This window comes from Amphiprion ocellaris, chromosome 11, assembly GCF_022539595.1.
Source record: "Amphiprion ocellaris isolate individual 3 ecotype Okinawa chromosome 11, ASM2253959v1, whole genome shotgun sequence".
Lineage (NCBI taxonomy): Eukaryota > Metazoa > Chordata > Actinopteri > Pomacentridae > Amphiprion > Amphiprion ocellaris.
In genome coordinates this window covers 15,064,074-15,074,870 of record NC_072776.1, presented here as the reverse complement: position 1 = coordinate 15,074,870, position 10,797 = coordinate 15,064,074, and the positions used below count along the sequence as shown (strand labels likewise).

General features: G+C 44.9%; 1 protein-coding gene across 1 annotated transcript; it reads right to left on the bottom strand.

Moving 5' to 3' along the window:
* Positions 1-5,728: 5,728 nt before the first annotated feature.
* On the bottom strand, positions 5,729-7,776 carry LOC111584971 (olfactory receptor 11A1-like). Its single transcript, XM_023294340.3, has one exon. It carries the CDS (start codon positions 7,626-7,628, stop codon positions 6,606-6,608), a length of 1,023 nt encoding a protein of 340 aa, XP_023150108.2. The 5' UTR covers positions 7,629-7,776; the 3' UTR covers positions 5,729-6,605.
* Positions 7,777-10,797: the final 3,021 nt, after the last annotated feature.

Sequence of the window (10,797 nt, the reverse complement as noted above, 5' to 3'; positions counted from 1 at the left end):
CCTGATGGAGTCCAACACTCACAGGGAACATGTCTGATTTTGTGCCCAATAAGCAGACACAGCTCTCACTTTGGTTGTACAGGGACCGAACGGCTCAGATTGGCCAGCCCAGGACCCCATCCTCACACAGGAGGCTGCGATTTACTGTGATTAAATATTTCTCCCCACTATCCTACTGAAGTTTCTTGTAACATACAGATTTACACACAGTAGCCAGACATGATAAAAGGATTCCTGGACAACACCATATAATCGCATGCAAAAGCTCTGATGTGTACTGAGAGAGCAAGCTGAATTGCATTTTATGCTTTTAAGTGTTTTTTTCACAAGAGGAAAAACATAATGAACACATTACAAAAACTTATGAGGCAAATTTTCATATTTGAAAAAAGTCCCTCTGCTATACTTAATATTACCAACATACTATCTATGTTTTAATGTTTAGCACACTGTTATTCAGTTTTAGGTGATGGGACGCTGAATCCTTTCCCAGCCCACCATGGACAGGTTGACAGCTATCACAGAGCTAAAAATGTAACTAATGTTATCTCTGTCTCTTTAAGGAGCACTTTACACAATTGTCCACCAGCCCTGACATGGGTTTGTTGAAATATCAGACAACTTTTTCACACAATATTCCTTCAGTTTCAAGATGTTTGAGGTATTTCTATAACCCTCCATTTCTTCTTTTTGGGTTAAACCTTGGTGGATTTGCTGGACTGTGGAGGATCATTATCTTGCAAAGGGGTTCACTCCCAATTCTACCTTTAGACTGATGGCCTCACAGTACCTTTAGGCACTCTTAGATATGATGCAATATTCATAGTTGAGTCAATGACTGGAAGCTGCCCAAACCTAGAGCCAGTGAAACTACAACATTTGCAGCACTTACAATCAGTATGAGGTTCTTCTCCTAAAAAGCTGTCTCTGGTCTGTACCAATCATGTCTACTGAGGCCAGACAACTCGGTCTTTGATTCATCTGTCCAGAGCACAGTGTTCCTAAAGGCCTGCTCTTTATCCATATGTTCAATGGCAAACTGTAGTTTTGTTCTAATGTTCTCTGTGGACAGTAAGGCTTTTCACCTACCATGATGTTGTGCTCTTTTTATTGGATACACTCAGCACTTTGCCACCAACAGTTAGGAGATTTACTTGCAGAACTTGTGATCAAAATGTCGAGGTTTTTGAAGACTTCTTTTCTGTAGCCTGGCAAAATTAACACTGCACAGGACACAATTACAATTTGGGTTCTTTATTCTTCAATGGATGAAATAATTAAATGATAAATAAAAGAAATTGCAAGACTGACTTGTTGCACTCTACACAAAAGTGTGCAATCCGATAGGAATTTCTGGTGCTACTTACAGTGCACTCACAAAAGGTCCTCCAAATAAAACTACACTGCTACACAGTCTAAATAAGACTGAAAAGCTACACATGAAGCAAAACAAACTACATAAAAAATAACTGTAGTGCCCCCCCTTATAACAGAGCACACAAACATCTTATTAGCATCTTTAACAATCACATATAGTATATAGAACGTTACAGGTACAACCGTAGTTACATACAGTTCAAGTAATGAAATTTTGTTGCATATGAAAGTGTGCAATGACCAATAAAGATTGATAGAAGTTTCCTACCAACAACGCAGGCTTTCACAACACTTGACCTAATGGACAGAAGCTCTACCCTAGCAGCTCCTAGTAGTCTTCATGTTTCTAGCAACATCGAAACACTACAGTCTTCTTAGTTAACAAAATAGCAGCACATACATCCATCAAACCTTTACACGTGCGTATGGCTGAATAGTTCATATTAGAAACACACATTTATGGTTTATTTACCTTAGAAAACCGGAGAAAACAATTCCGATCAAACCGTGCGTGTTGCGCTCAGGAAGGAGAGAGAGCTTCCTGATTCTCGCAGTCTCTTGTGGAGCCCCGAAATCTCGCGTTGTCACAGGGCGGTTACCCGGCGGTTTTAGTTTGTGAGTATTGTCTGGGCTCTGTGTTATGTTAGTTTAGGAAGTTTGCCTGCGTTATTGACTGTTCTGTTAAATAAACACCTTTTGTTGGAACCTGTGCCTGGCTGAGTGTTTGCACTCTGGGTTCAGACCCCCGTTTCGTGACAGTACGAGCTGGCCATCAACATGAACCCAGCAAACACTCAGTCTGGCTGTGTTTTTTCACGGCCCCCACCGCGGATCAAAGTGGCTGCAACCAGCCAGGGGAGGCGGCCTCAGCCATCAGAATCCTCCTTTGACCCTGTCCTGAATAAGGAGTATAATGAACTATTATATAAACTTGCTCACTTTTATGGATTGTGGAGAAATGCGCCAGAACCTCAGGTAGCAGAGGTATATGTGTTGTTGGCACGCCGTGAGGTTGCCCAAAAGCCTCGGCTCACTCACCTTCTGCCTGAGTTCGTCTCCAAGCTTTTGAACGCTCCCCTGACCCATCTGACAGAACTGCCTGATAGATCTCTGCCTGCTCCTGAGCTAGCTTGCTCACAGCCAGCTAGCCCCCCACCCAGCAATCAACCAGAGCCTGCCCCCCAGCATCCCGTTGAGCCACCAGTGGAAAAGCTCTCCCACCAAAGACGCAGCTCCAGGAGAGGCCGAACCTCACCACCTCTTGGCACCTTGACATCATCGCGCCGTTGCTCTACTGAGGTCTCGCCACCGAGCCCGGCTGAGGCCCCGACTGTCTGCATCACGGGGGTCTCCCTGCACCAGCCCCATTGCCGGGCTACTTTTGACCGGGTCGACGCCGCTCCTGTTGGTTCCGGGTGAGTCGACGCCACCGCTGCTCTTGTCCTACGAGGGCCCGTGATCACCCCCTCAGTTCCTGAGATACTGAGAGTGGCCTCTTCAGTCGCTGGGAGGCTGGTGGCCATTCTACCCTTTCTTGAGGGGCCCGCGGCCACCTCTTTAGTTGTTGAGGCACTTAAAACCGCCTCTCTGGGTCTAGAGGAGCTCAAAACTGCCTGGTCAGTCGACAAGGAGTCTATGGACTTTGCTCTGGTTTCTGGGGCGCGTGAAGCCGCCACTTCGATCCTTGAGGCGCTCGAGGCCGCCTCTTCTGTCTTTGGGAGGCCTGAGGTCATCTCACTTGTCCCTGCCTTGGAGGGGCTCGACGCCGCCTCACCTCCGGTCGTGGAGGGGCTCGACGCCGCCTCACCTCCAGTCGTGGAGGGGCTCGATGCCGCCTCACCCAGTAATTCCCCTGGCAACCTGCCGAAGCCTGTTCCCCAGCTTTCTGTTGAGCCACCTGCGGGGAAGCCCTCTCGCAGAAGGCGCTGCTCCAGAAAGCGCCGTACCTCACCCCCAGCCTTGGAGGGGCTCGACGCCGTCTCGTTACCTGCAGCCTTGGAGGGGCCCTGTGCCGCCTCACCTGTTCCTGCCTTGGAGGGGCCCAGTGCCGCCTCACCAGTTCCTGCCTTGGAGGGACCCAGTGCCACCTCACTTCCTGCCTTGGAGGAGCCCGGTGCAGCCTCATTTCCTGCCTTGGAGGGGCCCGGTGCCACCTCATTTCCTGCCTTGGAGGGGCCTAGTGCCGCCTCACCTCCTGCAGCCTTGGAGGGGCCCAGTGCCGCCTCGTTTCCTGTCGTGGAGGGGCCCAATGCCTCCTCACCGTTTCCTGTCGTGGAGGGACCCTGTGCCGCCTCACCATTTCCTGTCGTGGAGGAGCCCTGTGCCGCCTCACCATTTCCTGTCGTGGAGGAGCCATGTGCTGCCTCACCGTTTCCGTTGTCTTTGAGGGACGTGACACCGCCTTCCCTGCCACCTCCATGGGGGCCTGTGGAGCTTGGGACAGAGGTCAGCCAGGGCCTGCTGAGAATCCCCCCAGCAAAGAGACAGTGCTGGAGTCACCGAGTGGTCCCCCTGCAGTGGCCACCCCAGCACCGAGTGGTCCCCCTGCAGTGGCCGCCCCAGCACCGAGTAGTTCCCCTGCAGTGGCCGCCCCAGCACCAAGTGAGTCCAAAGTTCAGTCCCTAGCCTGGCCCCCGGAGGGGTCCCCAGTCCAGTCCCCGGCCCGGCCTCCAGAGGGGTCCCGCCGCCGCCGGTTCCCAGTCTGGCCTCCAGCCCAGCCTCCAGAGGGGTCCCGCCGCCGCCGGTTCCCAGTCCAGCCTCCAGTCCGGCCTCCAGAGGGTCCCCATCCTGCCGGCCATCGGTTCCCAGTCCGGCCTCCAGAGGGTCCCCGTCCTGCCGGCCGCCGGGTCCCAGTTCAGCCTCCAGAGGGTCCCCGTCCTGCTGGCCACCAGCCTCCAAAGAGGGCCTGTCGCCTTGGGCTTCTGCAGGACTGGTTAGGGATCCACAGCCTGCGGTCCCTCCAGCCTGTCCAGCCCCCGGGCCACCCTCCGGAGCGGTCCCTCCTTCCTGATCGCTGCCTGCCCCAGGACCCCCCCTCATCGGGGATTCCCCACCAGCACCCTGACCGACCCAGTTGTGCGCCAGGAGGCGCACATAGAGAAGGGGGGGTACTGTCATGGTTCCTCCCTTCTCGGCGCGACGCCCCGGGCCTGCGGACGATCCTGGCCAATTAGACACAGCTGCAGAGAGAACGTAGCTGTGCACGATCCGTCATCAGCTGTGGATAAAGCCGGGCTCGTCCTTCGTCTCCCTGCCAGATCGTAGCGTCCGCTACGCCGTGTAGTGAGTAACACCATTAGCTTGATGATCATCTGTTCAGCCATTGTACTAAACTTGGTGTTCCCCTCTTTCCGTTTAGCTCTCCGCCGGACCGTTCGTAGCCAGCTTGTCGGCTCGGTCCGTCTTCTTGGCTGCCTCTGTGCCGGTTCCCCTCCTGGCTTTCTCCGCGGCACGTCCTGCCGATCACCGCGGCACGTCCCGCCACCGTGGACCTCCGCAATACGTCCTGTAGCCGCCGCCGATCCCCGCGGCGCATCCAGGCGCCACCGACCTCCGCGGCACGTCCTGCAGCGCCGGTGTGCCTCCTCAGGACTGCTGATTAGCCGGGCCTGCCAGCCCAGCTCCCTCAGTTTGTGCTTTTAGTTTGTGAGTATTGTCTGGGCTCTGTGTTATGTTAGTTTAGGAAGTTTGCCTGCGTTATTGACTGTTCTGTTAAATAAACACCTTTTGTTGGAACCTGTGCCTGGCTGAGTGTTTGCACTCTGGGTTCGGACCCCTGTTCCGTGACATATGCTCTACCTGTCACTCCTTAAATAAATTCTTATGTGGAACCACTGATTCTAATTTTATGGATTTGAAAGTCTGAAAAATGTCAGTAATGTCTGTTGTCTTGTTTTGTGATAGCAACAACTGCTAAACTCACTGATAAATACATTACTTTTCCTGTGTTTACTTCATAAAAATGGATTTGTATATCATCGGTTGAATGCTTGTAATATAAAGCTGCAGTACTAGGGAGTATTAGTTTGCATTAGTAGTAGCTTAACAGACACTCACTTCATAGTACTACAGATAACTCATGCAATACTTTAATCAGTGATACATAGTGACTTTAATTAAAAAGAAAATCTTGTAGATTGCTTTTTTAAGTTAGAATGTTTTTCAAATATTGCAAGATTTGGAGGATTATGTTGCCCTGGCGGATGAATATTCTGCTTTTCAGTTGTGTACAGAATGTTGACAAAACTGTGAAAGGTTTACCGAAGCAACATGTTTTATTCATCATGTATGATGCAATCTGACAGCACGACAACATTCAGAATCATCACATGTGAATACTGTGGTATTGTTTTGTCTTCAAATTTTATTTGGTGCACTGATTATACCAATAAAATGCCATTTTAAACATAACTGAAATTATTGAAGTAATGACAGTGTTCTCTCACTTTCCATTTGTACGTCACATAAAATTCTTATTTGTCATGAGAAAGAGAGAGAGAGATTTATTCACTCTGCTTTCATTTTTTCATTGTATATTGTACATACACCTGCACAAGGAGATTTGGGTTTTACTGTTTTCTATTCTGCAGCTCAAAACATTAACTTCTGGTCTCCTAGTTTCTCCGTCCATCCCCTATAGTTATCCATAACAGCATTTCGGCTATGCAAATGATAATAGAAGACATACAATAACATTCTGACTAACAGAAATTGTCCTTTTAAATATCTAAAAGTATATTCAAGGCATAAGTGGACTTAAGAGCGAGAGGTTACTTGTCTTCTTGTGTATCTGTGCATTAAAAAAGCTTAGGTCAGAACCTCAAAACACAGAAAACAAGAGAATGAAATGAACAAGCAGATAAGTGGAACGTATGGCTGAGTTTTTTACTCTCAATCAAGCTGCTGTTTTACATGATCAAACCTCCCTTTTGCTATGTTTTTGTCACCCTGAAAAAAAACATGACCTGCAAAGATGTTTAAGAATCAGAAAGAATCACTTTCCTTGATGTACTGTTATTAGTGTAATACTATATTTGTATGGGACGTGATTTAAGGGTAACCATGAATTATATCTCACATCAGTTACAACAAATCATGCTCACTTGGTAAGTCATTAGTAACTGTTGCACAGTCACTATATACAGCATGTCAACAAGTCTATCATCATGTTATTCTAGCCAAAATAATGATTTCAGCAGATACTCTGCCTTAGACATCATTTTTAGGTTTTATGCCTCATTTTGCTCTGTAGACGTTTCATTCACAGCACAAAATGTTGGCAGCACATTTGTTGAGTCTCTTAAAGGTCTGCAGGAATTCCTTTTAGATGTGGGTTTTGAGCATAAAATCCTGAAAATGTGTCTTCTAATCTCTGGCAGTTTAAGTCCATACACAAGAGGATTCACAACTGGAGGAATTATGATGAATTCTATTGACAGAATTACAGCAACAAATGGATTAACCTCTTGGAGGTTTTGCCGGCTCAGAGCGCTCTCAGTAAACGAAGTGATGGAATAAACGACAAAGGAAACAACATGTGGAAGACAACTCTGTAACACTTTTCCTCTGAACTCTGACCTATTCCAACAAGCAAGCACAATTCGAAGATAAGTGTACAAGATGAAACCAAAAGGAATGAAGGCTATAGCTATGGATCCCACCGTAGCACCAATACTGCTAACAGCAGCAGTAACACATGACAATTTCACAATATTCCAGCTGGTACAGTATATCTTCTCTATTTTGTTGCCACATAAAGGAAGCCTGACAACCATATTAATGGTTATTGAAAGGTTACAGGCTGGTAAGAACCAAGCAAAAAATGCCAAACCGTAGACAGTTTTGGAAGACATCTTTCTGTGATAGTGTAAAGGATAACACACAGCAACATATCTGTCATAAGCCATGATGCTCAGGATGGTCAGTTCATAGAAAGTATATGTGAAAATAATGTAAATCTGAGTGAAACAAGCAGGACGTGAGATTAAATGAGTATCAGACAGGAGGTCCATGAGGAATCTGGGGAAGAAACCAGTAGAACCATACACAGAGTTGACAGACAGAAATGCAATAAACACATACATGGGCTTGTGTAGCGTGCTCTCCCGCAGTATTATCCATATTATGAGAACATTAGCACAAACAATGAAGCTGTACAACAGGAGGCAAAAGACAAAGGCGAGATAACGGTAGTGTCCGATTCTCATGAACATGGTGAAGTTAAAGTAAAAAGAGACAGTGCTGTTTTCCATTCTCTGACTCCAATAGTTGCTAAAAAAAAAACTAAATTCTGATGTCTGCTTTTGAACAACCTACAATCAGTGTTCTGAAAAAGTGACACCACTGAAAATTTTTAGGAAAAAAAAAAGCAGAAAACATATTCAGTAGTCAATATTTGGATTTTGCTGAGCTCTATACACAGATACACCACAACTGTGGGCTCTGGGAGCTGTTCTCAGTCTTTTAACTTGTTCCAACGTCACCATGTTATTTAGCCTCTGGAGATTTCGGAAAATTCCACACTAAACGTGTCAAGCTTTCACATGAAGTACAAGTTTTTGTCCACACTAGCAGCATGGCTCAAGGGATGCCAGTGTCGTCATACATGTCAGACAGACAATCCATTACTTCTGTCCAGGCTGAATTATCTACAACTAGTGGACACATTGCACTGAAATTTGCAAAAGACACTGACACAAGTTGTCAAAATCTATGGTAATAAAATTTCACTTTGTGCTACGATCAGGCCAAAAGGTAAAATTGTTCAGGAGTTCTGTTTATGGCGAATATTCGTAAATTAAATTTCCCTTCAAACTCAGCAGCTCTTTGTGGTTAAAGCTAATACGGCTTTTCTGAAACTGAAATCTAGATGCAACCTAACAAACCAGGAAACGTTTCTACCAGTTTATAGTGGAACCATTGAATCACCACAATGATTGATTCATCTTTTAGTACAGCAAATACTGGTCATCTTCATTTTTTTTCTGCAGCTAAGTATTTTTTCCTTTTGAATAAGTTACACCCACTGATGATGTTTTCATGTTTTGTGGTTGTCAATAAAAATTTTCAGGTTACAAAATTCCTTCTTTTTAGGTCTAAACGTGCAAAATGTTTCAGGCTATGGCAAATATTTCCATTTACATTATGCTGGCTTGCTAACACAATAAGCTAAACATGGTAAACATTATGGACACTTGACTCTGATGTTGTGAGGAAGTATGTATAGAGTTAGTGTCCAAGTATGAATATATTTTAAAGATACAATTCCTCCATTACTATTTTCAGGGGACAGTGTTGCTGCATCATGGGCTTAGCGCTACCCCATTAAGACTGTGACTGTTTTAAAAGAAATACAAACAAGCAAGGTTGTTTTCCTCTGTAGCAGAATGCTACTTCTATGTGGGACTACTTAAGAACCCACACAGTGTGCAAAAACAGGTCAACAGACCTGATGGAAACCATGAAAAGGACTTTTATATCCATATGCGTGAAATGTTTCAAATATTAACCATACAAAACTATATTTTCAACAAAGCTACAGTTTGTTGAGCACATAACTGGACATCAGTGTGGTTGATTATGCTGCAGAGTGTTTGAGAAGTTTCTGTATATGCTATTCTGCTGACTTCTTCTCCTAAAATTTTGTTGTTGTTTTTTACAATACATTGTAAATGACAAATATATGGTGATCACAGTTGCAGTTCTCTGAGACGATAAATCTAGTCAATATTTCCATTTTAAGGTCACATGAGATGAGTGTTGCATACTTAAAGCAGATCAAGTTTATATCAGAAGAATAGAACATGTGGACAACATTACTTGCTGGACTCAATCAACCTCTGATCTGCCCATTACAGTTAGTTGGATGGATGGATGGATGGATGGATGCATGGATGGATGCATGGATGGATGGATGGATACATGGATGGATGGACAGCTCTATGCTGTGCCTGAACACACACTAAAGCTGCTTTCTTTACAGCTGTGTAAACACAGTGTAATGAAGAAAAGGTTGTGTTACTAACTCCAAAAATATACGGGGAATATGACTATGTTGATGAAATGATGCTATATTTCACTGTTTCATTTGATCTCCAGAAGCACTACTCCAAATGGTTCCATTTTCCTAACTCAGTAAGGCAGGTTTGCTTCCAGCCAGAAAATTACCAGACACTGTAACATTTAAAAAAAAAGAGTGTGGTTGTTCTACCACAAAATGGTGCCCAGGAAACTCCGAAACTGTCTATTTGAGTGTTGAAGGAAGCGTCAGTGCACTACGAACTTTGGACAAAGTGAAATTAATTCCATGCCTTTGAATGGAACTGCACAGTTCAGCATCTCGTAATTAGAAAGAACCCAGCCATGAGATGAAGTTGTGTCCAAATTTATTTAGCAATATTTGCGCGATTGTATAACTACCAACCAGTTTGAGGTTTATGGTAACATCGTACTGATTACATGCAATTGTGTTGCAAATTACTGTTAATTATTTATGCGGGTTGCCCTTAATGACGAGCCAGGCTAAAGAAGACTGATACTAAAATTAAAATTCAACAGCTGAATAATTGAACTGTACTAAAGGAAATAAAAACTTTAATGTGGTTTAATCTGTGCATTTCTTTCAGTTTTGTAATAGGATGGAAGGTTTACTGGCTAAAGGGCTTGTTAGTATGTCTCAGAGTCCTGGTCTCCAGAGTGGTGGTGTTGTATTAATTGCTCTCTGAGGAGGATGAAGTTAATGACCTGTTGACCCCTTCTATCATAATTACATCATGTAACTGTTTCAAAGCAACAGCTACAGTATCCTCCCTCCTGGCTGTAGTGAGTCCTGTTCCCTGAGGCCAGCTGTTTTCCACTGATGACGCCAGTCAGGTCACAGTAAACATACGAAAGTTTGTCTTGAGATTTTGAAATTACGTAATTTGTATTTCATCATTGTGACAGTAAATTGCTGCATGTTCATCCCTCCGAGGCATCACACACACAAATCAAAAGAATCTCTTTCATTACTATAATCCCATAAAATGACCCTAAAAGAGAATAAAATACCAGTCGGAGGTTAGTTTTTCACTTTTCTAATACGGTTACAAACGATGACACATAATAAGAGGTAAATGGCTAAAAGCCAAGTGCAGTGGTCTTGTATTATTGGTTGAATTGAATTTTTAAATTGTGAGAGGGGAATGAATGAGCTAAGTTCTAAGGAAAACTGAAAAGAGCAGCGGTCAAAGGAGGTAAAGGCTTTGGGTGTGAGGAGATTGATGAAGCTGCTAGTGCACAGACTGCGATTTTGTATTGACGAATACACTGAATAGTGTAGCCTGCGACACTTTTAGATAGGGGCAGGGCATCTGATAGAAGACCCTCCAGCCTCTCTGACTGCAGACGATCAGAACAGTAACTCTTGAACCAAGCCAGACA

Coding starts and splice junctions, on each gene's coding strand:
- LOC111584971 (XM_023294340.3), bottom strand. CDS start 7,628: ATGGAAAACAGCACTGTCTCTTTTTACTTTAACTTCACCATGTTCATG.